At 32.2% G+C, this 26,942-nt stretch overlaps 4 protein-coding genes, 1 long non-coding RNA gene, 1 other non-coding gene and 2 pseudogenes across 10 annotated transcripts; 4 read left to right on the top strand and 4 right to left on the bottom strand.

The window, feature by feature from the left end:
• Positions 1–5,101: 5,101 nt before the first annotated feature.
• Positions 5,102–5,560, top strand: LOC149518907 (putative lipid-transfer protein DIR1 pseudogene; annotated as a pseudogene).
• Positions 5,561–6,052: 492 nt separating this feature from the next.
• Positions 6,053–6,187, top strand: LOC149518906 (small nucleolar RNA snoR83). Its single transcript, XR_016342534.1, has one exon. It is a non-coding gene; the product is annotated as a small nucleolar RNA snoR83 (small nucleolar RNA).
• Positions 6,188–7,401: 1,214 nt separating this feature from the next.
• Positions 7,402–10,615, top strand: LOC111282103 (NEDD8-conjugating enzyme Ubc12-like). 2 transcript variants are annotated; one of them, XM_022870051.2, is made up of 6 exons: positions 7,402–7,541; positions 8,585–8,698; positions 9,129–9,237; positions 9,727–9,805; positions 9,901–10,017; positions 10,095–10,615. In XM_022870051.2, exons 2-6 carry the CDS (start codon positions 8,590–8,592, stop codon positions 10,230–10,232), a joined length of 552 nt encoding a protein of 183 aa, XP_022725786.1. In that variant the 5' UTR covers positions 7,402–7,541; positions 8,585–8,589; the 3' UTR covers positions 10,233–10,615. The 2 variants fall into 2 exon arrangements, with proteins under 2 accessions (XP_022725786.1, XP_022725789.1); XM_022870054.2 differs by lacking the exon at positions 7,402–7,541 and adding an exon at positions 7,616–7,709.
• Positions 10,616–10,694: 79 nt separating this feature from the next.
• LOC111281640 (putative NAD(P)H dehydrogenase (quinone) FQR1-like 2) lies at positions 10,695–12,887 on the bottom strand (annotated as a pseudogene).
• LOC111282102 (deSI-like protein At4g17486) lies at positions 12,613–15,955 on the bottom strand. Its single transcript, XM_022870050.2, has 4 exons — positions 15,712–15,955; positions 14,747–14,992; positions 13,717–14,004; positions 12,613–13,176 (listed from the first exon to the last, which is right to left on the bottom strand). Exons 2-4 carry the CDS (start codon positions 14,949–14,951, stop codon positions 12,935–12,937), a joined length of 735 nt encoding a protein of 244 aa, XP_022725785.1. The 5' UTR covers positions 14,952–14,992; positions 15,712–15,955; the 3' UTR covers positions 12,613–12,934.
• Positions 15,956–18,139: 2,184 nt separating this feature from the next.
• Positions 18,140–20,032, top strand: LOC149518905 (uncharacterized). Of its 2 annotated transcripts, none has more exons than XR_016342315.1 (3): positions 18,140–18,814; positions 18,932–19,037; positions 19,611–20,032. It is a non-coding gene; the product is annotated as an uncharacterized LOC149518905 (long non-coding RNA). The 2 variants fall into 2 exon arrangements; XR_016342314.1 differs by having other exon boundaries at positions 18,140–18,854; positions 18,986–19,037.
• LOC111282566 (arabinosyltransferase RRA3-like) lies at positions 19,460–22,321 on the bottom strand. Its single transcript, XM_022870698.2, has 2 exons — positions 21,958–22,321; positions 19,460–21,482 (listed from the first exon to the last, which is right to left on the bottom strand). The coding sequence occupies exons 1-2, from the start codon at positions 22,132–22,134 to the stop codon at positions 20,364–20,366; spliced, it is 1,296 nt and encodes a 431-aa protein (XP_022726433.2). The 5' UTR covers positions 22,135–22,321; the 3' UTR covers positions 19,460–20,363.
• A 648-nt stretch (positions 22,322–22,969) lies between these two features.
• LOC111282040 (HVA22-like protein k) lies at positions 22,970–26,679 on the bottom strand. 3 transcript variants are annotated; one of them, XM_089761108.1, is made up of 9 exons: positions 26,518–26,676; positions 26,139–26,294; positions 25,800–25,858; positions 25,607–25,704; positions 25,036–25,087; positions 24,540–24,603; positions 24,158–24,253; positions 23,750–23,822; positions 22,970–23,478 (listed from the first exon to the last, which is right to left on the bottom strand). In XM_089761108.1, exons 2-9 carry the CDS (start codon positions 26,154–26,156, stop codon positions 23,399–23,401), a joined length of 540 nt encoding a protein of 179 aa, XP_089617234.1. In that variant the 5' UTR covers positions 26,157–26,294; positions 26,518–26,676; the 3' UTR covers positions 22,970–23,398. The 3 variants fall into 3 exon arrangements, with proteins under 3 accessions (XP_089617234.1, XP_022725680.2, XP_022725681.2); XM_022869946.2 differs by lacking the exon at positions 22,970–23,478 and adding an exon at positions 23,529–23,591 and having other exon boundaries at positions 26,518–26,679; XM_022869945.2 differs by lacking the exon at positions 26,518–26,676 and having other exon boundaries at positions 22,970–23,459; positions 26,139–26,306.
• Positions 26,680–26,942: the final 263 nt, after the last annotated feature.

Genomic DNA, 26,942 nt, shown 5'->3' with positions numbered 1-26,942 from the left:
TTTTTTTTCAAACTATGGTGACGGTTCTATTTGTGTTATTGTTTCCTCTTTCAAACAAAAATCCTTTTCGCAAATTTGCTAGAAATTAAATTATTTATAGGATTTTAGGGTCAGGTATTCATCTTTTAAGAGATATACAAAACAAAATTTTGCATTACGTAACACTACTTCAATGGACAATTATGCTATTTGGATTAAAAATAATTTTTTTATTATTTTAAAAAACAATAACAAAGATTTTTACTTGGATTCAATTTGCTTTAGTTTTGTTAATTTCATTTTCATTTTTCTTAAAAAAATTAATATTATAAATAATTCTTAAATTATAATAAAATATTTAATATAATATTTAAATTATTAATTTATTAATTAAAATAATATTTATTTTTAACGTAATTAATTTTAAATGATAATAAATAAAGAATAAATAATTATTCAAATGTTATATTAATTAATAAATTTATAATTTAAATATTATAATATAAAATTTTAAAATTTAGATATTAAATTAAATATTTCATTATAATTCGTTAATAAAATAAGGCAATGGCAATTTTGTGAATTTTTGAGTCAAAAGGAGTGTTTTACAAGGAGAGACTCATTATAGAACGCCGAACAGCCGATGAAGAAGCAAAGCGAGTGGAAAATATGGTGACAGTTGCGCCTGCATTTCGGGGAAATATATTTTAACCGGTTTTAGAGACGACACGTCATTAACAAACACGTGGCGAATATATAGTGGCTGCCGCCAATTCAACATTGTTTCCACGCCACGTCACAAAAGAGATATTCTTGGCGTCACGTGCTTCCCGCTTCTCTTGCTTTGCTTTTCTTCTTAAGCCACGTGTTTTTTTTTTTTCATTTTCGGTTAAAAAAATAAAAAATATTTTTTTTTCTAAATGTTCAATAAAAGATTCAACCTTTACTTCATTATTAAGGCTCAAACTTATAATATTATCTAATGTGAGATTAAATATTTTCTGGAATTTTATAATTGAGGATATTCATTTAAGCAAATTTAATAAAATTAATTGATATGTCATATATTTAACCACGGTCAACATAGATGAATAAAAAATACCCAATAAACGTGAAAAAAAAATTATTTTAATTTATTTGATTTTGCTCAGCTTACGAAAAATTAATTTTAATTAACTTTTTGTTAGATAATTCGTAAGTTGATATACAGAATGAAAGTCTTTTTTTGCCACAAGAAATGAAAGTATTAACCTGCATGATCTTTTTAACTAGAATTGATCAAATTTTGACACGTGTTATTTTTGTATACTAATAATTTGAATTGAATAATTTCATATACTGCGACGTACTACTATATAATATATTTTTAATTTAAGACTAGTGATTAGAAGAAGTCTATATAATGAGTAAAGGCACCCTTATGATTAAAAGCTTAGGTTGTGTGCATAATATAAGATTATATAAAATTAAAATTCTAAAAGTTTATAAACTTTGCTTTTACAAATAATATTGAAAAGCAAAAGCCTCCAAATTGTTTAGTGCACATAATAATAATAAAATGTGTTTGATATTAGAAAGAGTGTACGTAAAAGAGCTTATAAGGGTAAGGACAATTAGACAAACCTTGCAATCAAGCCTAGCCAGTCCAATTGATGATGTATAGAATTCAGCAAATATAAATATATATTTTTAATTTCCTGTAATTCTTTTAGTTGTTATATATATATATATATATATATACTTTAAATGAAATGTATGTACAAACTTAGGATTTACTTTAAATGTTTTATCCATTTTTCTTAAAAGGTTGATTCAAAAGTTCTAATTCAATTTTATAATTAATATGGTCCCATTAATTGATGCACTTTGATAAAGATTTAATTTCATTTTTAATATTATTTTTTAGGGTAAAAGTAATAACTTAATATTATTAAAAAAATAATTACTAAAAAATATGAGCTAGAAACTATCATACTTTTATAAGATTTTTTTTTGTTATATCAGAAAGATAAAACCCTAATTTAAGTAAGAAAAAAGAGGAAAAAATTGATTCGAAACTACACCTTGATGTCTCCTCAAACGTCTTTAATCATTAGATTAAAAGCTTATGGATCATATTTTTATAAGATCGATGAAATATTTAATTTTAAAATTTTTCATTAAATTCACGTGACAGTTTTGTTTTCCATGACGTAAAAGATGCGAGATGTGGGTTAAAATTTTTTTTTTTTTTTTATAAAATCAATTGAGTAGTTAGTTTTAAATTTTTTATTAAATTCACGTGACAGTTTTATTTTCGTGCAAAAAATGTTAGATGTGGGTAAAGAAATTTGTTTTTTTTAATTTATTTTTAGGATATTTATATTTATTACTACATCAAAGGCTCAATACTACGTATAATTTGGTGGTTTCGTAGAGCAAATGGCATCTGATAAGGATGAAAAGAGTTTCGAGTGTCTAAGAGAAAGAGTTACGTAAACTTAAATCCGAAATTGTGATTCTGAGTTGGAAGAAATAACGGATGAGGTTAAAAGAATATACTAAATATAAAGTGGTTGATGTACGTCTGAGCAGAAGCAGAGCACCGGCGCACTTAAATCCAACAGAAAAGCCGGTAACTACCCGGGGCCAAAGCCCCAACTTTTTTCTTGTGCGAGTAACCTCGGCTAAAGAATCTTTGCTATAATTCTTCTGTAACTTCGTTGACTAAGGAACTAGTGTTGAAGGAGAAAACCATAGCACATGTTATAACCATCGATTGGAGCATTGCGGCTTTTAAAGTAATGGTCATCTTTCTCTTATTTATAATTCGTTTATCAAAAGACAAAATCGAGAGAGATCACGTCAGATTTCATAACCAACAATATCTTATAATAAGTGCAGTCCAATAATTTTTCATCAACATCCAACTCATATGCCATTGAAAGAAATTGTTTCTGTTTGGGTTTAATGTCTTGAACAATTTCTGAATTCTCGTAAAATGTTTAATATAGTCTCTAAATTTTAAAAATTTTTAATAAGTTACTTGAATTATAAAATTTAATTAATATAATATTTATCTCTAATGATATTATTTTCAAATGATGACATGTAGTTAACAGATAATTTTTAGATATAATTCATCAACAGTAATTCAACTATAAACTTTATTTATTTAAATTTATGTGAATATTGATTTAGACGATATATGATTTTTTATGGTTCCTAAAATTTAGGAATTTAGTTTTTAAAAACTATTTAAATTTTGTATTTCATATATAGGTAAGAGTAAGGTATGAGATATGTTTTTTAGATTTAAATTAGGATAAAACTTATATATTTTGAAAGACTTGGATAAATGTAAATTTTTTTAATCTTTATTTTTCTATGATGTAAAATAAAAGAGAAATATATTTTATATCAATTTAAAATTACACATTTAAATTTAAAATTATATTTTGACCAAATTATTTACAATTTTATTTAATAGTTAAAATCATAAATCTTAATTTAAATCTACAATCATATTACAAAATAGTACATTTTTTCTTTAAAAAAATATATAAACATATCATGTAATAATTTAATATATAAACATGTAATCACAATTCATATAAGCCACTTTTCTTTTGATAATTTTGGCGTTTGAATACTATCTATGTTGGTTTTGAAATGTTAAATTTAATTATGATTATTGTGAATCTATTTGATTTTTATAAAAAATTTTGAATTCAAAATCATATAAATAATAATCTTTACCTCCATTAATTGGATGGTAAATCCTAATTATTAGGTTAGATTTCTTTTTATTTTCATTTAAATTACAAATTAAAATTTATAAATTTACTACCCAAAAAAATTTAAAGAAAATTAAAGTTTTCAACCTATAAATAATATGTCATATGTGTAAATCTTAGCTTTTACACTAAAATAATATATACTTTTAAGAGTGTATGTAATTATGAATAAGAGACTGATTTTTTTTTTTTAGTTTTATATGTAATTTTACTCTCACAATTCAAAGAAATTTTATTGAAATTAAGTTTCTCGAAACTTGCATAATGCTTATTTGGATTTTTTATAATAATTTATATATAGACAACTTTTGTAATTTTTTACTATAAATTATAGATGATTATGAATATTTTTATTTATATATAACATAAAAATTAGTATAAATTAAACTTTTAAATTATAAAAAATATAATAAAAAATTTTGTGCATGTCGCGGGTAAAAAAACTTAATTAATATAATATTTATCTCTAATGATATTACTTTCAAATGATGATATATGGTTAACAGATGGTTTTTAAATATCATATTAATTAATAAATTTATAATTTAGATATTATATTGAAAATTTTTAAAATTCACAAATTATATTAAAAATTTTGTGGCTGTTGGAGACATTAACCCTTTCCATTTTCTAGGTTCTCTTCCTTCACACATTTGACTGTCTGGAGGTTCTAGTTATTGTAAAAACAATGGCAATATCATTGGGCTGTCTACAATATTTAGTATTATTGACACCTTTGTCTTATGAAGAGCAAAAATATATATGCCATTGATCGAATGTTCGAAATTTGGAATCACATCCTGCTTCCTTTAACTATATAAATAAACTAGATCTAGGATAAAATTCCCAAAACAAACCGACCCTTTGCACCTCCAATGTGTGCCCGTGAACCAATGGCCCGTAGTAATAACGCCAATTTGCCACCTCCTATAGGTCCCAAGCCTTCGCCATTTTCTGCCCCTTCCAAGTCATCAACCCCATGCAAAACTATATCAATAGTTTGATTAGTGACGAGAATTTGATGACTCACATCGTTACTCCATATTCTCAATAGTTAATTCATCTCAAAAGACCAAGCAGTCCCTTTAGAAAGTGGTGCAATGGTTTAATTTGCATATAGTTTGATTCCAAGGGAGTCTAACCAACTAATATACGTTTTCATGTAATGTAAACTACTGATAATTCATATATTATATCATGTTTCATATAAAAGTTATGTTTTAGATTACCATATCAACGATAATTTTCTATATAAAAGCCTAGCCCTATTTCTCTCGCGGAGCCATTCAAAAGGAATTAAGAAATTAGAAGCAAAAGAAAAGAAAAGTGTTGCTAAGATCAGTGTTATGAAGGGATAAGCAAAGCTTGTCATTGTGACAATGGTGGTAGCAGCTTTAGCCCTTGGGTCAGGACCCTTTGTTACAAATGGTCAAAGAATCTGTGGGATGAGCAAAGAGAGTTTTAAGGCATGTGAGCCAAGCGTGAGCGGTGCAAATCCTAATCCTTCTCCGCCTTTACCTGCCTGTTGCATGGCTTTAAACGATGCTGACCTGCGATGCTTTTCCTTCTTCAAGAATTCCAAGTGGTTGAATGCTTACGGGATCGATTTCGATCGCGCTACTGCCCTTCCTGTACAATGCAATTTGGTGAAATCTTTCCATTGCTAGATGTGTGAGAAACACACAATTGCCTTGCATTGATGAATTTTCTTAATTTTCTTTTGTTATTTGATTGTGTTTGCAATTGTTTTTGTTGTGTTGCTAGTGTTTTCCAAACTTTTATCAAGTTGAGATGTAATAAATTGGGTATTGACTGTTGATCTCTTTTAATATCTTTCTTTTTTATCTTTAATTATGTTCTAAGTATATTGATACCAAAACGTAATTCCTTACATCAAATAAATTGTTGACTACTGATATAAAAATATAATGAAGCAACATGTACCCTCCAATCACTAAAATTATAGCACTAATGTGGATTTCATTACTAATAATATTTTAGAAAGGGTTAATTTTTAAAGGGGCCAAAAACATGAAAACAAAAGTTAAAGGGGCAAAAATAGAAAATTAAAGCAAAACGAGGGGCTGAAACAAAAAAACAAACATGAAGTCCAGTGGAGAGAGGACTAGGGTTTTGGTTCACTTCGTCAAAATACACACTATAAATAATAAGATGAACTCCCAGTCTCCAACTAAAGCCGAAACTGTGAAAACTTGTAACAGTTTCGTTTTCTTCTTTTCTCGTTTCTTCTTGCAGTATTTTTGTTTTTAGTTGAATTAGGGGGGCAGGCCTTCATAATCCCAAATGAGCTGAAGGTGAAGGTGCTTATTTGATTCATGGGAGGCCAAAACCAAAATCTGGAGGGTTTCGCTGATGACGCCTTTTCTTTTACTTCAATCGAAGGCGTTTATTAGTAACATCCCCATACATTAATGTCAAATTTCTTTTCCATTCTCTTTATTTTAGTACTTTTGTACTGGGTTTTTTTTTTTTTTAACAAATATAAATGAGTGCATAATCCAAGTAAATTAAGTTGCTATTCTCAAATTGATCTTGATCCGCTTTTACAGTATGGGTAAAAAATTGTCATACATTAATGACTGGCTGGTTCTTTTCAAGTTGGGTAATGCAACAAAAGATGAAAAGATGTATTTTTGCTTCAACTTTAGCAGGAAAAAGAACCCATCTCGATAAAGTTCATGCTCGCTGCTTGCACAGAAAAATACAGAAAAAAATACCCACGATTCTGTTGGTAATTTTTCTTCTTCGGATCTGTGTTTCTATTAGGATACTTGCTAACGATAATAGAAAAGATGGGCCTAAACATCTATGGAATTTTACCCAAAGATAAAGAGGATTTGGGTTTAAAATTGCACGACAGCACAGGTAAAATCCCAAATTAAGTGCTCACTGATCATTCAAATTGGCCCAGTTAAGACATTTGTCGAACAAATTCAAACCCGTCCCTAGTAACCCAATGTTGAAGCTCGTCTTTGAGCTGGCCCATGTTTTTTTTTCTTTTTATTTTCTTTTTTGAAAAATATTTTTTTATATTTAAAATTGTCAAAATTATATCATAAGTAACCAAGAAATTTCAAAAATTTTCTTTATTAAGCAAGTCGGCAGCAATTTTTTTTCTTTTTTTTGGCTTGAAGTTAGTAGCAATTTGATTTGAATAGCAGATTTTTGGACCTGCTTTTGGATGACTTCAGTTTTGGAAGTGAAGAAAAACGGTGCCGGTAAAGTGAAACGCATAGTTTTGGTGAAAAAGTAAAATAAAATGACTGATGTGGACTATCTTTAACCGTAGATTATTTTTTTGGAGAGGATCCTCTCCCAAAAAAGAAATTATTTTGCTAAAAAAAAAAGCGAGAAAAAAGGAAAAACTGACGCCGGATCATCAAATTTACCACTGGATCTTGTGCGGTCAGGCTATCTTTTTTTTATATGTAATTGCCTACATCGCCACAATAAATTTCCATCATTAACCAAAAAGAAAACCAAAGAGGAAAACTCGGCAATTTCTTTCGTGGCGATCTCCTATTGGTGATACTAACCGAAGCGTAGAGTTAAAAATAAGATGCAGAGCAGGGAACCATTTCTTTGTCGAATGCGAAAAAATTGACCCCGTGAGAAAAAGAAAATTTATTTTATTTTTGGATATAATAAACATATTTTTTTACGCTTTGAGATTCCTTTGCAGTTCTGGTTTTATTCGCTACAAAAGTCCTTTGGCTGTATTTTCACCAGGCTAAACGACCAACCCGATCAGCGTTTCAGTTGTTTGTATGTTTATCTATTTGGTGGATTCAAGAGCTTTTATCTGAATTGGAATTTGGATTTGCTTTTCTTTTTGTGTTTGTTTTCCTGGGGTTATTCGTATCTTAATAAACGACTAAAATTTCAATCTTGGTGTTGCTTTTGGTTGGATTGTGGTCTTGATTGCTTGAAACAGTAGAGTTTTGACTTTGTTTATGTTCTTGTTCTTGTTCTTGTTTGATTTTGATGATCACTCTAAACCTTGGATTGTTTTGGGGTTCAGTTCACCTGATCATCTCTTTTTTCTTTTTTTATTTACTGTTGGATCATGCTCATAGGTGGTGGAAAAAATTTTCTTTCATTTTTTTTCCTGAGTTTGTTGAATCATGCTCATAGGTGATGGAAAAAAATTGCTTTTATTTTTTTTCCTGAGTTTGTTGAATTTCTATATAGTTATTGGTTGATATTTTTGAAGGTTGGCCTCAAGTTATCAGTGAAATTCGAAGTTTGTTGGGTTTTAAAAAGATTGAAGATTTGCTAACTGTTAATTACTGGCTATCTCTTTTCTGTTTGTGATTAGATAACCTCTTTTTCTTTTTTTTTTCCTTTTTGCAAATTCACTTTGAATGTTTTGCTTTTGACCAAGCTTTAATTTCCAATTTCCCGATACATTCTTCAAAATGCTTGGTTCTTTTAGCTGTCTAATGTGTATCTTAGAGGTTGGTAGTGTTTGCCAACTGTTTCAATAGCAGTGGTTTCTTCTTTATGGATGTAATTTCTTGAAGATGTATTGTTTGGTGAATTGTGAAATGAAGACTTGTGGTTTCTTGGCTAGATGTCAGTTTAATCTTCGCTAGTCTTTTTTTTTTCTTGGTCTTGGATGCTCTCTTTTGTTATAATTTCTGGATACATTAGTCTGTTAAGTGAATTTTTACTCGAGTGTCTTTTAACGTGTTTATACTGCACAAGAGTGCCTTAATGTGTCTTTAATATGTGTATTCTGCTCAAGTGTGCATTAGGTTTGTCTGTCATGTGCCTTCCTTTCTCATTCTTATGTTATCATAATTTAGGAAAAATGATCAAGCTATTTAAGGTCAAGGAAAAGCAGAGGGAAACTGCAGAAAATGCTAATGGGAAGGCGCCTGTAAAGAAGCAAAGTGCAGGAGAATTACGCCTTCATAAAGGTTTCTTGATTTATATCTTTTGATAATTGTCATGTTTAGTTACTTCTCGAATCAATTTTGACTTGCTTTAAAATAAATGGTTTTGAAGCATTATGTCCTGAGGCTTTGATTCAACCAAAGCAAAAATAAGAATAAAGTGTCAGTCCCAGTCTTCTATGATTGGCTATCAAGAAAAATGAATTGCCATGTTTATAAAATTAGAGTTATTTTTGTTTGCTATGAGAATTTTGTTGGTGGATTCTACAGAGTCTAGAAAGTAGTATAGTCATAATTGGGTTGTTTTAAAGAGTGATCTGTAAAACTTTCTTCTTGTAATTTGTTATGAAAAACACTTACATGTTTGAAAGTTCTACACTATTAAACCAACTTCAACTAGCATAAGTTGCCTGTAAGAGTTCCTATTCTGATTTTTGTGTGCTTTGTTTTGTAGATATTAGCGAACTGAATCTACCAAAAACATGCTGCATATCATTTCCCAATGGCAAAGATGACTTGATGAACTTCGATGTTTCCATTCAGCCTGATGAAGGTTATTATCTGTAAGTGATCTTATGCACATGGCCTCCTTATTTTGTTCAAATGTCAACTGCTATAGCAGCCCTCTTTCTTTCAACACAGCCGTCTTTCCTTATGATATATTTGTACTTTGAGGTCTGAAAATTCTGTAGAATAGAGGATTGGTGTTTTGGACTGAAGATCAATGGCTGCTAAAGTTAGCTTGTGTTGTCAGTTCAGATAGTAAAAATGTTTTTAACAACCCAGGTGGTATTTGATCGTCTTTGCATTTAACACTGTTAATCAATCGGACTGGGCAATCTAATGCAGGCCTTTCTTCATATCTGTACCATGCATTAAACTCTGGTGCTTAAAAATGCATCCAGGTTCCTTACAACCAGGATTCTCAATTGTCTATAAGCTTAATATTTTCTGAACCTTCCACAAATAATGAAAAAAAAAAAAAAACTGAACCAAGCACCATTTCAATTATTTTTGCTCTGAACCAAGCACTTATTTGGTTTTGTTCGCAGAGGTGGCACATTTTTATTCTCTTTCCAAGTTTCCCCCATCTACCCCCATGAGGCACCTAAGGTCAAATGCAAGACAAAGGTACACAAGCATGTCTTGACCATAATGTGGTGACATATCAATCATGTTTCTTAGCTACATGTTAAGGGGTTCTAAACAATACATCTCATTTGCAGGTGTACCACCCTAACATTGATTTGGAAGGAAATGTTTGCCTCAATATTCTAAGAGAAGATTGGAAACCTGTTCTGAACATAAACACTATAATTTATGGATTGTTTCATCTCTTCACGGTATTGATTTTTCTTTCACAAGTGGTTTTGTGACTTGGTTAGTCCATTTTATTTACAGTTTATGATTGTACATGCAGGAACCCAACTATGAGGATCCCCTTAATCATGATGCAGCAGCTGTTTTGAGGGACAACCCCAAAATGTTTGAGTCCAATGTGAGAAGAGCAATGGCTGGTGGATATGTAGGCCACACCTTCTTCCCTCGGTGTATCTAGCTGCAACTTGTATAAAAAGGCATCCATTTGCTTGAAGGTTCAACGGCTGTATATTCGGTTGTAAGACTATCCTGTTGTTAGGAGACATACCTTTGGGACTATGTGAGGCATACTTGGAGTCAGAGGTGTTTGTATGCTGCTGTAACTTTATCATGTGTTTGTGAAATTGGTTGGATCATTATTATTTTCTTTGTTTGAGTGAAACAAGTTCAGGGATGTAGAACTTGAGACCTTTTTTTTATCATGTATTTATTTACTTCATTTTTGCAAGCAAGAACATGTATTTTCCCTCAATGGTAGGGAAATCATGCTTTTATCCTGTGAACTAGCAAGAACATGTATTTTACCTTAATGGTAGGGAAATCATGCTTTTATCCTGTAAACTATTTTTTTCTTGGCCTTTCTCTTGTTTTAAGTAAGTTCTCATTCAATTCCAATGTACTATTCTACTAAATGAATCCGTATACCAGTGCGAATTAGAATTTACTGGTCATCAGTTCTTAACATACACACTAGAATTTATGGATGAGAAATGCATTTTGTAATGTTATACACCAAAAGAAAATTAAAATATCGAATTGAATACAAGCTTCTTCCAACTGCAATTGAACTAAAGCAAAAAGTGCTACCAAAGAACACATCCCACATTATTGTTAATGAATTAATATTACAGTTAGAAAACATTAGAATTTCAATCATATATAAATACAATATTTACAACAAATAAGGGAAGCAAAGCAGTAAAATGGAACTAACGTAAAATCTATTGACAAGTGATATGACGGAGACAAACACAATGTTGTTTGGGCAAGGCCTAGTTGATGAGGCAGTCACCTGGTACAAAAGAACGAGGAGGGGCAAACGTCTTGACCATTGCAGTCATGTACTTTCCCTGATGCTCAGCAAGAGCCTGCTCTGTTTCGCTCGGTACTTCTGTGCCATCACCAGAATAAACGCCTGCACCCCTGGAATAAGCACTAATCTTCATTCATTTTCTGAAGTTCATACCTTTGTTATAAATATCAGAGAGAAGAAAAACCAAAATTAAAATGTTTGAGTGGGGTGGAAATTTATGGTTATGACCATTATCATCCTACTACATACAGTATTATGCCGTATAAGGCATCCTATTGTCAACTAAAATTAAATGGAAGTATCTGTTATTTGGAAACCCCTTGATTTATATCCCCTAAATTTTCAGAATGACAAGACATATCTGTTCTTTTCTTCTTGTTATTCCCCACAGTTTCATCAATTTCTTCTCTAACTATCCAAAAATTTTCATGAACACATTATAATGTTTCCATGATCTATTAAAACTTAATTCATGTAGTTCTGCAAAATAAAACAAATGCATCAATCACACAATCGTCAGATCAGCCTATCTTGTAAAAAAAAAAAAAAACCCAAAAATCAACACCCTGTGTCCCAGTGCTCACAAAGAACCCAGCCGGCACACCTGCAAGCCTCTGCTACTCCCACAAGTGCCCTGTAGAATCGAATATGCTTTCATTTGTGATGCCATGGAACCAAACTTCGTGGGAAAACCAAATAACAACCAGTCAGCCTCTACCAATTCATCAACTGATATGACAGGCAACTCATGCTCCTTCTAAAACACCCTCATCTGTTCCAATACATCCACTGGCAGTGTCTCAAGAACCCTGTACAAAAACCCCTTCAACCCCATTAATGGAATCCACCCCTTTCTTCATTCTTTTAGCCAAACATTCTACATGGCAGTACATTGAGCAAAAACTATGAATACTTTTAGTTTCTTTGCTTCTTGAGATGAACTATGTTAAACTGTGATAGCCTTAGTCTGTGGCTGTAGGAGTTTGGTTCAGGGAATGAACAAGAACATCCCTATCAGGGTTCGGAGGATCTTGATCTGAGGCTTCTAAACTTGATCTTTTCTTGCTGAATATGCAACCACCTCCTTTACCAATTATGATATTTTCTGAATCCCAAAGTCAAAATAGAATCCAGCAAGAATTTTACACCAGCTTTTTTGGGATAACATTTATATCAAAGACTGAATCAGTTTTTATCAATTTTTTTTCTATGACTATATACAGTAACAAAAAACAACAGCAGGAAGAAGGAAAGCAGATGAAAGTGAAAATTGTCAGATAATGTATTGGGAGGTGGCGTTGACCTCTCTGTCTGAGTCGTTTGTCGGTCTGTAGTCTAGAGTCTGAACTGTCCGACATATTGGATGGCATAAAAGTGGGTGGTAAAACTTTGAAAATAAAAATTTCCGCAACTGGCAACTTTAACATGTTTTCCGCCTTTAACATTTGCATTTTGTGAAAAAAAAAAACTATCACTATTTAACCTTTTCTGTGGTTAAAACATTAGAACATGGAGACAGCTCAATGCACCTAAAGAAAGTATGGAACAAATCTGGTGGTTCGGTCTGATCGATTCTGTAACACCAGAATCAATCAGACATGATTACATTAACATCAACAACAAGCAAACTCCATAAGTACAGCTGTACAGGTTGGCAAAAGCAGGGAACAAAAAGACAAGCAAAACCCTCCATTCAAAAAGAACAAACTTGTACAGATTTTACCCTTTCAAGTGACCAGGAAGGCAAAAGGTGGAGAGTATACTCCGATGCTTGAACATTTTGAGGAAAACAATAAACATTCTTTTCGATTGTAGAAAAAAAAAAAGACACGGAAATAATAGCCTTCTCACTGTTGCTTCAATGAGCTGCTTTTAGATCTCTTTAATTCCCATGGTGGTAGGCAGCCCTTATAATGAGAGTGCAAAAAGAGTGAAGACATTGATACTTCCCTCTGAGGCATTGAGATTGATGATAAGCAGCTGAAGGCACTTCTCAGTCTCTTCTTTTCACAGTCAGCTTGGAAGTTGGGGTCATGGCGCACTGCAGAAGCTTTTAGAGCCTCAGGAAGTATGCAGTTGCATAGTGAACCTGCGAGGAGGATAAAAAAAGACATCGTTGAGACTGACTTTTGATGACCTATACAATGATTTTAAAAGACAGGTTGGTAGGTCATATAACTCCAATAAGCATTGTTTTAGATTGCCACATCTTCAATTCTTTCCAGGAAGGTAGGCATTTCTTCTGCTCCAGTTATCACCTAGATCAGGAAATCATCTCTACCAATAATTCTTTAACTTCAGCATAAGGTTTATATTGAAGGCCTACTAAACACCTCATGCTCTAGGACATAGGAATTAGAGAACTGTAAAGCTAATTTGCATTTAATTTGACTAATCAAGCATAAACATGTGCATATACATTCAAGTCTTGTTGAAGTAACTTTCAACGTGTGTCATAGAGCACCAGGAAACAGGGGCAAGGTCGCATAAAGTGATGAAAAAATACAGGTTTCAATCATTCATTATGGCCACATCAACATCATTAGTACTTAATAATCCAAGATATGTTGACCCAAAATATTTTTAAGTTCAATATATCTAGAAATTATAATAAAATGTGTTATAATACCAATTCTTGCAAGTCGATTCACCCATTTTGGTATCTGGTTCCCAGTCAGCTTGTAACATATATCCTCACAGAAATGGTTGCAGTTCTTAAAAATCAGGTGGTATGTGTCACCATTATAACTCGCAGATTGGCGTTCCATGAACTCTCTGACCTGGACAGGGTCCAAGCATGTCGTCCCCATGAAAATCGACTTCCTAAACTTGAAGCCAGGGCACTGTCGAGGTTCAACCTCAAAGACACCACTTGTTGGATAGTCATGAGCTCCAAAGGCATGTTCTACACCGTTAACTGTAAGCATGCACAGGGATAATGAGAAACCATTTGCAACATCCTGAGAACACTGCATTGTTCATGAGAAATTCAAAAATGACAGAAGAAAATATTTTGCAAAACGATTTAGTATTTTGTTTTATGACCAAAAAATTTATTCAATTAAATGTCTTGTGCCATTGGTTTTCTCTTTATTGTAAGACACCTGTCCAATGCATCTAGGAACTTATGCTTGGAGAAGCAGGGCATGTAAGATGGGTGAAAGAAATATAGTGTAAGCCTATGATGTAAGGAGAAAGGAGTTTTTTGTTGTCATATCACAATTAATCTAAGGAAGACGAATACGGACTTCCGAAATTACTACATACCCATCAAAGCATTTATCAGCGGAAAAATTGTGGGCTTGTGGTAATTTTTCTGATATTAAAAATGTGTACCAAATCACTCTGTTTGTCCCTTCCTTCCCTGTCTAACTATATACAACAACCTTACGCTTCCCCCGTGCTGATGTGATAGCATTGTAGCAAAAATAACACTAAATACTTAAGTAGCATCACTATCTCACGCTTTAGAAAAATAAAGGAAAGATCAATCTCTGACATCTTTCAGCATTCAATGATAGCACATCTTTCCAGTTGGAAGTGAATGAGAAGGGAAATTATCAAATTATTACAACAGACTGTCGGAACAATTTCATGCCAAAGAAATGCCCATGTGATTAATGTTCATGAAAATTGATAAAGGAAGAAACTAATCTAACCTTCCACCCCAGTGTGAAAGATACCAAGACCTGCCCAATAAACATAACCATTAGCGTTTGTCAAGTCATACACATTTAGGTAGACAGGAGCATTGCCAGGACTGTAGCCTGCTGACTTTACTTTCGGAAACATGCAAAAGCGAGTAGCTGAATTTCCTCGGAAATGAAGAGGCATAATAGAGTGCCAGCCATCTTTAGGTTGCATTTTCAGTGATATTGGAAAATCAGTCAATACCTAGCTCCAACCTGCAAAATACGGATATTCCATTATACATATATTATGCACAGAGAGTTACAAAAACGCAAAAGGATTTTAATTTTAGAATTCATTCTCATTGTGGAATATTGTTTAGTAAGAGCAAATAATCTTTCTGCTTTATTTTTGCAATCGAAGTCATCTCTTAGTCCTCAGTACTAACTAAAATACTCAGTTGAATGCAGCTACATAAATTGGTCTTAATGAACATATAATCCCCAATCCCATATAAACTAGTTAAATTTCAACCATTACTTTTCCTCGGTGACAGCATGTAAATCAAAATGGAATTTTCATCACTGAAGACAATAAAATGTCTAGCTTTTCTGGTTTTGGACTACAAAGGACTAGAAGAAGCAGATCATTGGGGCACCGAGTAAATGCCCCTTTGCATAGAGACCAAAAGCAACATATAGGCAAATGATTTACCGAAGGAGGCAGATCAGATTCATAAGAAAACCCCCCAAAAAGGACCATAAAAAGAAACCAAGTAATAGACCAACTAATTTTACCCAAACAATGAAAGTTAACTAAAAAGCACCAACGAGTACCTATCTTTGGGACTAAAGATGCAAAAACAAATCAACAACTAGAAAAAAAATGAGAGAATGAACCAAACCCATGTAAGAAAACCTCAAAATCAAGCACATATTGCAGAAAAAAAGAAAAAAAAACTGAAGAATAAGAAGAATGAAAGAAACCAACTTGCCTCAGTGGAGAGAAGCGTCAGGAGACGAGACCCATTAACACAAAGAAAGGTTAAGCCAGAGACAAAATGCAAGGCAAAGACATTCTCAGAGTAAAGAGAGCATCTGAGAATGAAGGAGCGTGTGCTATGACTGAAACCCAGACATTTGGCTATGTTCTCTGCCTTTGTTTTGCTTTTGTTTTTTTTTTTTTTTTTGTTCTGACAAAAATGGAAGCTGGAGCTGGACTACAGAGACTAGTTGTCCTATCTTGGAAGGCTAATGAACAAAGATGAGAATATAAATAAAAAAAAAATTTTGTAGTAAAATATGTTTTTGTTAAAAAAAGGAAAGAAAAAAGGTGAAAGAAGGCTGTGGGACTGGAATGCTGATTGACTCACTTTAGAAAATAAATTAAAAAAGAACAATCAAATCAGTACTCATTATTTATTTATTGCCGTAATTTTTTTTAACAGTTAGTTAACTGTTCCTGCTGTTTAAGTTAATTATTTTTAATTATTAAAGTATCTTGATCTAATAATTTAAAATATAAAATAATAATATAATTTATAAATTTTTTAATAATTATATTTATTTAATAAAATTAAAAAATATATTTTATATATTTACGTTGACACAAATTTAACATATAATTTTTATATTAAATATAATATAAATATATAATTTAAAAAATAAAATTATAATATAATATAAAAAAATTATTTAAAATTTTTTTAATAATTATATATAAATTTAAAAAAATTAAAATATATATTTTATATATTTATGTCAACACAAATTTAATATAAATTTAATATAATTACTATTCATCTTATTCAATAGTAACTATATTCAGATTATTTACTCCCTCTTTTTTATTTTTTTTTTCGTGATATTAAGGAAAATGTTTTTAATATTAGTAAATTTATTTTTATAATATTGATATAAAAAATAAAAAAATTAAGAATAAATTGTAAACATAAAAATATTTTATTTTGAGACATCTAAAAAATAAAAAAGGAGGGAATATTATATGAGCAAAATATCAATGTAGATGAGCAGATTTTATTTATTTATTTATATTTTAAAAAAAAAAAGGCCATTAAAGCAAGTCCAGAATAGGTTTTGATCCGGACCGTAGGCTCATATTAACGGGACGATCTCAACCGTCGATAATTTCTTTAAGTAGGAAAGAGCATGCCTATCTTAACGGTATGCAAAACATAACGTATCACTATCAGCTACGAATCTGAAATTTGCCCTTCCACGCCATAGCTTCAGGCTCAGTTATTTTTCTTTCTTCATTCTCCTTCTCTACTGCCTTAAACCCTAATATAAACTGAAAAAAATTAGGGTTTTCTTTATTGTTAAGTCTTTGATTTATTATTATTCCAATTCTTCTAACGTGGAGTGCGATTGTATTCACTCCAAGATTTACTTTCTTGAAATTTAAATTTTGTTTTCCCGACTAAAGCATCTCAAAAACACCGTCAACAAGTCTTTCATTTATTTTATTTTATAATTTATGATTGATGAGTAGAGTAATATTGTTGAATTTTTAATTTGAGGACTACATGTGAATTTCTCTATGCTTAGTTATTATGATAAAATAATTTACAGACAATGTGCACGCAGATCATGTGATCGATCCACCGAATAATGCAAAGTCTCAAGTTCTATTCTTTTTTTGGCATCTTTCATGTGCAATAATTCAAAATATAATTTTTTTACAAATTTTTTTGGGGTTTCTATACTTCAATTTTTGATTTTTTTTTTTTTTGGTTTCTCAAACAATGAAGCATATTTTTTAACGGCATAATCAATAGGTGAAGGACTATTCAAACAGAGGACTGTTTTTATCTGTTTACTTTGTCACTTTTTCTTGTCTTTTTTATTTAGTTTTGTAAAACGGATATGGAAGATGAGAATTATTTTATTTGTATTGACTATTTTTATAACAGTTTTCAAATTTTGGATAGTTACTAAATTTAATAAAAAACTTGTAATCAAGTTAGGTTATTACTTTGGTAGTTAAGATAGCTGAAATGGAGACAGAAGAAAGAGATTCAACTGCTAAGCCAAACCTTCAAAACAGATGGGTTACAGGGAAGTAAGGTTCTCCTTTGTATCTGTTTTCTTGCATTTGCTGTGACCATATATCATTCAATGCCCTTTACTAAAAAAATCTCAAGATCTATTTTTTGATAATATTTTTTATATTGTAGATAGATTTGACGATTCTATTACCATGTCATATAAATTATTTTATTTGTGTTATATTTTATACGAAAATTACATGTTATAGTTTATATTGATCCGAAAATATAAAATATAATTTTTTTTTTATTAAATTTATTTATAATTTTTTTAAAATTTTAAATCATATTATCTCTGTATCTTTTATTTATATTATTTTCATATCGTATCACTATTATATTTCAATATTTCAAGGTATCAGGTAGGAAGGTTCGGCTGCACCTTTGCCACATAATTGGTTAAATTCTATATAGGTTAAAGACACAGTTATACACTCAAAGACATTAATCTTCTGAATATTACTAATTATTTGTATAAAACAGTGTCTCAGCTTTGAATAACTTGAGTGGGCTTTCAGTACTATAGCAATGAACAGATCCACTACACTCGAGATGTTTTTTATTTGCCAAATTCTCAACAGTATCACTGAGTAAGTCACGCCATAATATTAGTGAGGTTTATTTGTTTTTTTGCAGCCTCACGTAATGCAACCTAACCGAGCTCCACAACCATAGCCTGGTTTATCGTAAGAGACATGCATATTCTAACGCTGTCGGGATAAATCTTCATATTCACGATGATATGTTTTCCCCTATCTTTTTCGTTTTTAGCATAAAGATTTTTTTATTTAGTTTATTGTTTTTGTCCGCTGGAACTGTTTTGGGCTTGAATGTATTCACGTACAAAGCAGTTTAACTCATCAATCGCATCTTTGATAATGCAATATGTTCAGGATTCCACATTGCTAAGTTCTGAAAAAGGAAAAGATATTGCTAGCGAAAAAGAAGCTGGATTGATTGAGACAGTTTAAGGGAAGCCCTGAAATTGTTGGGCATTATGGTGATAGGTCAGGCAGAAGTGAAAAGGAAGGTACAAGTTACAGAAATTATACCCATGATCCTTCAAGAAGGTATTACCATCATCATTTCTTTTCTGGTATTCATCTACCATTTCTTCTTCTTTTTCCTTCCCTCCCCTTTTGGGTAGGTGGTGTAGGAAGGTGTGAGACCAGACTGTGATTGGACAATTATCTTTCAACAGTGCTGCTAGGGGTGATGATGCCTCATCAAATGAAAGTGATGACATTAATCAAGTATGTGACCTGAACATGTGCTATCTTGCTAGTTCTCGTTAGTTGCACAAACAAAAAACCACTTCTCTAAAAAGGCAATGGAAGTGGCCGATTATTATCAAACTCTATAAATAGGTGCTATTGGATAATGCATGCAAATGAGAGTTGTTTAATATTTAATGATTTAATATTGCTAAGCCACTTAATATAATTTTAAGTAAAATTTTGTAAAAATATGAAGTAGCTGGAACTTATTTAATGTATTTGGTAAATTTGTTTAAAATTTTCTATTGTTTGACTGCAAAATCCCCATGCATTAGTTACAAATCTTCTGTACTGTATTCTTTTTTATCTCTTGTTAGATGCACAATCTCTATAAAATAATATTTCTCTTTTGCAAAATGTTCAATAACAATCTATTCAATGTTTAAACTTTAAAATCATACCAAATAGTTTTTATATACAAATTTAGAACTTATAAAATTCAGCATTGGTTCGGACTTCCAGTTAATCAAACAATACATGAGTCAAGTTTGTAAGACTTGTGAATTGGGTGGTTTTAGTAATACAGTCGAAGCTTTCTTTTCCTTCAAGATCTTTCTACAACGAAGAAGCAGAGATTAAACCAGACAAATATGGCAAAATTTGCTACAGTACACTCCAAGTTGAATCGTCTCTAATGAGATCACATTGTTTAGCATTAATGTCTTCCAATCCAAGCGAAAAGCTACGGCGTCGGAGCACTTGAAATCTGTAGCACGGGAAAAAGGAGCATGGAGGTTCGTATATGCTTTTGAGAATTAAAACTCCCTTCCGATTGCTGCTGGCTTTGTGGATCTTGGACGGATCCATAGGGAAGGAATTTTTCATCTTTTCTTTTTTGTTATAACTTGTTAATGATTTTGTTCTTGGATGGGCCAGCTAAAGCAGTCAGCTTTACTACATTAAAGAGAATAATTTGTGCTTTGTACGCTAGAATGACATTACTTTCCCCAATTTCTAAAAAGCTTCAAGAATCGAGTAAGTTTGTATTGACGGGTTTGAATTCTGAATTGCTACAAAACCTTTGCCATGTTGCCAAATGGCAGGGGAAAGAGAAAAAAAAATCCAAAGCAGTACAGAACAAATCTTTACGGCAAAAATAAAGTAAAACTATATTCCTCTGGGTGTTCTTTGCTTTGGGCAGAAGAGCGAGATTCTAAAGCGTTTGGCAGGGAATAAATGGAAGGCACCACTTTCTTTTTCTGTATGTGTAATCATATCTGTCTGATGAATATGCTTTGAACCATTTACTGGATGAACCTTTTGCCCAGGGTAATTGTGAATTTGTGATGAGCAAAGCACAATTTACCAATCTGAACCATCAGGAAAAACCTTCAATCCATCCCGGTTGCCATTAACATAGAATTCCACAATTGCTTTCATTCGTTCAAGCTTATTAGGATGGTAATTTACGTGAATAATGACCGGCTTAAACTTGCTCAGTATAGCATCTTTTCTCACAGTCTTGAAGAGCACTTTACTGTTCATGAAGAGATAGAAATCCATGGTTCTCCGAGCAGCATGAAGCCCCTCATACCCAGGATGTGAAGGGAAAAAGAGTTCCTCATTGAAAACGGCCTGGTCCCATGACTTTGGCTCACGTGCAAGGCGACCAGCCACACGATCCAAAAGCTCAATTGAAGGGATTGTTGGTCTGATATAGAAGAAACCGGAGTTGTAAACCCATATCCGAATTGTATGAGCATATCGAGCCCATCCCATTGGAGGTTCATCAAAGACATCATCGAATCCATAAGCAGTCATGTTGTCATGGCCATCAGTCATGGATTCCACATCTGAATCTCGATAAAGATAATTGAAAGGGTTCTGCAAATACACAATATCAACATCCGAAAGGAGAACACTGTACCCCAGCTGCAAAAACTCTCTCAAGATACGAAATTTCAATCCTGAAACAGCATGGTTTGTCCCTGTCCTCCCAATGGAATCAATTCCTTCGTCGGCGTCTCTCATATACACAGGAACATCATTTGATTCACAAAATTCAGCAATCTTATCATCCAAAGCAACAACCAAATAATTAGGTATACCAACTCTCTTAATGTTTGCGAACCAAACCTCTAATGAGTCCTTCACATTCCAATTTGCAAGTGCCACTATAAGCTCTCTTTGAACAGCAACATGTTTAAGAATTTTGGCCAATCTGGGGTTAACGGATTCATCTAGAATCACTGTGGGGTTGGTTCTCAAGCCTTTAACAGTTCCAAAAGGCCCAGCTTTGTGCCGTTTACCCAATGCCTCGACTTGCTTTTGTGCATGGTCTTTCCCTTGTTCAGCCAATCTAAGCTTTTCGGTGAGCTCCTTAACCTGTTGTCTCAACTCTGCATTTGTCACGGATGCTGCTGCATACTGTGATTTCAACTCATTTAACCTTTCAGACGATTCACACTCGGCAGATAGAACCTAGCAAAGAAACAAGTAAAACACCATTTATTTTGTTCACTGATACCACATTCATGCCTCAAAAATCTCACCCATAAGCACTAGATTAGATGATAAAATCTAACATCAACAAACTCTTTAAAACCCCAAACAAACCATTACCGGATTTAGGAAGATTTTACAACATAAATATCATTTTCAAGACTCAATCACGAACGAGATTTGGGATTCAAGATTTGATCTGAAAGCCCGAACCAAAAGCAAATGCAGAGCACAAAAGACCAATCAGTGATTTCGATTCCCCGATATCTTTTTTTTTTTTTTGAATTAACAATTCCTCTATATTTTAAACACTAAAAAAAGGGTACCACATTGAAGTTAGAAATTTTACAGAATCGGTACTGGGATGATCTCAAAACAAACAAACAAGTTTTTAAAAAGAAAGAGCAGCAGGCAATGGATATGGAATGGTGGGGGTGGGAACGGAGATTCAAACCTGGGTGCGGCGAGAGTGGAATGTAGGGACAGAGGAAGAGAGGATTCCATGAGGATAAAGAAAAGCGAAGAGGCAACCCAATGAAATCCCAATGGTTATTGCCATCAGTATTCTTGATTTCACCACTGAGTGCGATGCGTTTCTCATCAAAGGACCCTCCCTGCGTCCACCCATCATTTTGTTTTTCTGGTGTTTCAACTGAAGAAAAAGGGGAAGTAGGCTGCCGGTTCTAGAATCTGGCCTTCTGGTTGTTGTTCGAGTTTAAAAGAATGGAGCAGTGGAGAAGGAAGATCGCTGTCTTTATTTTTTATTTTATTTTAATGCTAACAGTCAAACAACAATTATTAAAGAACCAGTGCTGGTGGCATTTCCGCATATATGCTGACAAGCCACGAGAGAAATGCCAAACGATGTCGCTTTCCGCACTTTGTCTTCCTGGCCCTTTTCTAGTATTGCTACCAACCTTTGGGTTGAACCTTAAAACAAAAAGCAAAAAAAAATCATTTGGATCGATCCCAAGTTCCCAACTATTCCTTTGGTTTTTTTTAAGAGAAGGATTTCAAATTTTAAAATTCATAATATTTTGCCCGTCTATGGTCTTACATTTTAAGATGGCTCTTTTTGGGGGGAAATTCCTAAACAGACTTTTTAAAAACATTGTATATTATTGTATAATTAAAAACTGAGATCTTATCTTAATTAATTTATATAATTTTTTAACGTTCAAATAAATACAATATTTAAATTTTAATACTTATAATTTTAAATTATGATTTTTTGTAAAAATAATAATAAAATATGCTAACAACCTTCTAATTTGTTACTGAAGTATCAAATTTAATTAGGGAGAATTTCAAATACTAAAAAAAAAACACAAAAACAAAAACAAAAACCATCTCTATCACCTCTTCATGCATATTATGGAAAGACTTGGGTTGAAAAACGCATACAACGTTGCCATGGGGCCTGGAAGGAGGCTGTCAACAGAAAGTTCAATTACAAAAAGACAAAATAAATAAAAAACTGAAAATGCATTTCTAGTTCCTGAGAGCCTGTTTAAGATACAGTGTTGAGGCTGCAATTTAAAGATCCATCTAAAACAAAGGTGGTCAAAATAGGCTGATTACATCAAACTTTCCGCCAGCAAAAGCTGCAAAGGTAAAAATTACAGATACAGCTTCCTATTTTTTGCAAAAAAATATATATCTCCATCATTTAATAGGATTCAAGACTCTTGGGCCCCATTCATATTTCCAACAGAAACTCCTATTGTATGTGCCGAATCGGACGTGAGAGAAATGTTGATACAAACAGATATTAACCAAAAAGAAAAAAAGAGTAGAGAGGATTCCAATAGGGGCAACATCTGCAATTATGCTTGTTACGACAGCTTCAATCTTTAATGTCTGATTGTGTATCTGAACCTACTTGTCTTGAACCTTCAATGGAACGATTTTGCTGTCTTTGCACAGGGTGAGTAAGTTCCCAAACAGTCTGGTTCACTGGTAACATGAAGACAATCTGAGATCTAAGGAAGCTTTTTCCCTTACTGATCTGTTTTTTTTTTTTTTTTTTCTTTTTAATCTTTTAGAATGGATCAAATTTACCACAAGATGAAGTTATAACCTTAAAAACTAACAAAGAGATTCAGAAAAACGCATCATAAAGTAGTAGATTAAAGAAAAATGTAACACAATAACAAATTAAATATACTTTTACAGAAGAACGTGGTACTTCAAACATAGTGCAATCAATAACATGGAACAAAACTAACAACATTCCAACTCAATACCTGATGCCATGAGCTTCACGGAAAGTGCCCTTGCAAACTTGATTTCTGCTTGGCGTGCACTAATGATTTTGCTCTGCAGTTACATTAACCTATTAGACCTCTAGAATTTTGAAAAAACTCATGTTTAAATTCCAACTCTAAAATAGAAACAAGGCAATCACCATCCAGTTTGGCAGCAAAATCAGCCACTAATTAATAGATTGCTTGTTTGTTTAAGGCGATATGAATGGAAGATGATGGGGTACAGTGCCACAAACGAAAGAGAGAAAAGAGGATGGGACCAGTGGCTCAAAAGTGTAAATGATTGGCATAAGCCACAACAAAATATAGCAAGTTTCATTTGAATGATCCCTACAAAACTAAAAATTCATATCCTGTCATAAGAACGGTATAGGAACATATTCTTACCATTTCATTGTACATGAACTCCAATATTTGATCAAGCCTAGCTTGGTGCCTCAGTAGAAATGGACGGAGATGGCTCATATACAAATGCTTGGCTCCCTGTTAAAGAGTAATCAGTTATCAAGAGTACCTTGCTCATCTAAATTTCAACCACATCTTATAGTTGCATATAGAAAAGAATAACAAATAAGAACATTCAATACAGTTTGCAAATAACATAATGAAATATTAGGATCTGCTGACTAATTAACAGTATCCATTTTTTTTATGGACCTAGGAGTGCCATTGTACCCTAAAAGACATGGATACCCTTGAATATTGGAGCATGCAAGATCAAGTAATAAGCATATGCTATCTGTGAAACAGAAGCAAAAATTGAGCTTACATTGGCAGATGGAAGTTGAAGCCAAACTAAAAAAGCAAACTTTGCATGGTAGTAGAGTGGAAACCTGATGAAACAAACAAAATGTGCTTCCTCATATTGGAGCAACACTTAAAAGGAAATCTTTATACCTAAAAATAAGTGAGAAACAGCACTGAAAGAAATAATCAGTAAACAGAAACCTTCATAACTCAGGTCCAATATATAGGAAAAATCATCTACAAAAAGAAAAACTTGACAACAAGCATTCCAAAGTTGGTTGTCAATAAGTTTAATCAACCACACGTGATAAATGAGTCTTATAAAAAGTGTAGCAAGAGAAGTTCACCGTGAAACTTTAAATTGTGATAGTTCACGTATAAACCTGAATATCAACAACTTACTTGTTTGACTTCACAGTGCTAAATGACTATAAAAGAGAACCAAACTATGAACCAAAAAACAAAACAACACCAAAACAGAAACCACTTCTGCAACAGTTTGGTTTAAGAAAAGGTACCAGAATAGGATTTTGTCAGCAAACACTTCTGCAACACTAAAAGATCCATAAACTGCAAGCAAAAATAAAAGCTTCTATGAAGTAAAAACAAAGCTTAATAATGCAATTGCAATAATTTAGTTTGATAGTGTGTGACATGAAGCAGCTATATACACGCTGTTTGAGCAACTTAACCAGTATGAAGTTCATTAGTCTCAGCTTCAGGTCACATTACCACCCACAAAGAGACATTAAATACGAATAACCATCTAACTCTAAAGTCCATATGTGGTATATAAAATAGGTTTTGCATAGCATTTATGTAAAGGTGAAATGGCAGTTTCATTGTGTGCTTTATTGTGGCTGTTTGTTCCCAATTATAACTTGTCCATCAAAAACAAATTCCCCATTATTTCTTTTTACTTAAGAATATATTTTGAAAAGTTTATGAGCTCTTCATAGTCAAAATAAGCTAACAATGGGAAGAAATGCTGTTGCACTTAACTTGTATTGCATTCCACAATAAAGGAAGAGACGATCAAATTCATAATACATGTAAAACATGACCGAAGTTGCAATAGAAATGTCTAACCTGTCCAATAAAGAAGCCATTTTTGCTGCTCATTTTGATCATTGTCTTCGATTGCTTTAAATGTTGAGTAAACAGGTATAACAGTCCCCACTGTGCAACTGTGAAAAAAATTACAACAAATCAGCAACAGACTCATAATCAAGGGTGAAAAGATCTGACAAGTTTCTACCAAGTGATTCAACTCAGAGCTTACCATGCTGTCCGAACAACAATATTGGAACTAATTGGAGAAAAAAGCAACCTTAATCCCACCTAAACCAATTCAAAAACCAATTGTTATTGACTCGACGTAAATTAAACCCTAATTGTTGTTAACAAAGAAAATTTTTTAAGTTAAACTAAAAAGATACTAATATGCATAATTGAATGCAGAAAATGTATAAATTAAACCCTAAATTGATTGAGAAACTACCAATTCAAGTGAACAATGTTGATATTTCGATGCATACAACTTAATAATAACATGGTTAAATAAAATGAATGAAAAACTAATCCTTTTTAAAAAATTGAGAGAAAGAAAGAAATGAGAGACCTCGCTCGTTAGATCCATAAAATTTGAAATTTGCAGATAAAACTGGAATTAACGCACAGTCCAAGAGGAAACTGGAAGTTGACGATGACTCACAAGCAGCGCTCCAATTAGGGCGGGTTTTTGTTCGCCTTAACTCCAATATTATAAGTTTAATATCTGAATCGATATTAAAATATTATTTGATTGGAAATTAATAAAATATTAATTTTTAATATAAATATAAAAATAAATTATATATATATATATATATATCAATCAAAGCGGGTTTCATTAAATTTGATTCCAACTTTTTTAAGAACAGTCAATAATTTAAAAAAAAAATTTAAATTTATAAAATCAAATTGAATCAAAATTTAACGGTACCAATTAGATTATCAACCTTAATAAGAAATTTATTCTTATTTTTTAAAATAAACTCACGACGCTCCGCTGCCGTTGTGTGTTAAACGGGATTTGAGAGTTAAAATGTAAAAACCCGTCTCCTGACCGTTGCTTAAAGTATCAATCTTTTGCGACGGATTGGTTGATTCATCAAGGATAAAATACTTCTTTGTAAAGCATGAGTTCCAATTCCGCTTCCAATAATTTCTTTTGATCAGCTATTTATAAATCTAAAGTAGGTCTTCGTTAAAACTTGTGACATTCTAAATGAGGTAATTTTTTAATTTTTTAGATAAAATATTTGAGTATGAGCATTTTTTTTTAAGTCAAGAATTAATGTTTCACTTGAAAAGTTTAATCTGAAGCTTAAAATTTATTATCCTATGATAATAATAAAAAATAAAAAAACTTTTTTCTTCATAA

This window comes from Durio zibethinus, chromosome 5 (assembly GCF_047325235.1).
Source record: "Durio zibethinus cultivar Kanyao isolate XHJ-2024 chromosome 5, ASM4732523v1, whole genome shotgun sequence".
NCBI lineage: Eukaryota > Viridiplantae > Streptophyta > Magnoliopsida > Malvales > Malvaceae > Durio > Durio zibethinus.
The sequence above is the reverse complement of the archived record's forward strand: the minus strand, read 5'-3'. Positions and strand labels throughout refer to the sequence as shown.

Coding starts and splice junctions, on each gene's coding strand:
- LOC111282103 (XM_022870051.2), top strand. CDS start 8,590: ATGATCAAGCTATTTAAGGTCAAGGAAAAGCAGAGGGAAACTGCAGAA. Junction 8,699..9,128: donor AGAATTACGCCTTCATAAAG/GTTTCTTGATTT, acceptor TTTGTTTTGTAG/ATATTAGCGAACTGAATCTA. Junction 10,018..10,094: donor GATTGTTTCATCTCTTCACG/GTATTGATTTTT, acceptor TTGTACATGCAG/GAACCCAACTATGAGGATCC.
- LOC111282040 (XM_022869945.2), bottom strand. Junction 25,705..25,799: donor ATTGTTGTTCGGACAGCATG/GTAAGCTCTGAG, acceptor TTTTTTTCACAG/TTGCACAGTGGGGACTGTTA. Junction 25,088..25,606: donor ATGGCTTCTTTATTGGACAG/GTTAGACATTTC, acceptor TTTTGCTTGCAG/TTTATGGATCTTTTAGTGTT.
- LOC111282102 (XM_022870050.2), bottom strand. CDS start 14,951: ATGCAACCTAAAGATGGCTGGCACTCTATTATGCCTCTTCATTTCCGA. Junction 14,005..14,746: donor CTTTCACACTGGGGTGGAAG/GTTAGATTAGTT, acceptor GCATGCTTACAG/TTAACGGTGTAGAACATGCC. Junction 13,177..13,716: donor GAATCGACTTGCAAGAATTG/GTATTATAACAC, acceptor TCCTCCTCGCAG/GTTCACTATGCAACTGCATA.
- LOC111282566 (XM_022870698.2), bottom strand. CDS start 22,134: ATGATGGGTGGACGCAGGGAGGGTCCTTTGATGAGAAACGCATCGCAC. Junction 21,483..21,957: donor TCCACTCTCGCCGCACCCAG/GTTTGAATCTCC, acceptor TTTCTTTGCTAG/GTTCTATCTGCCGAGTGTGA.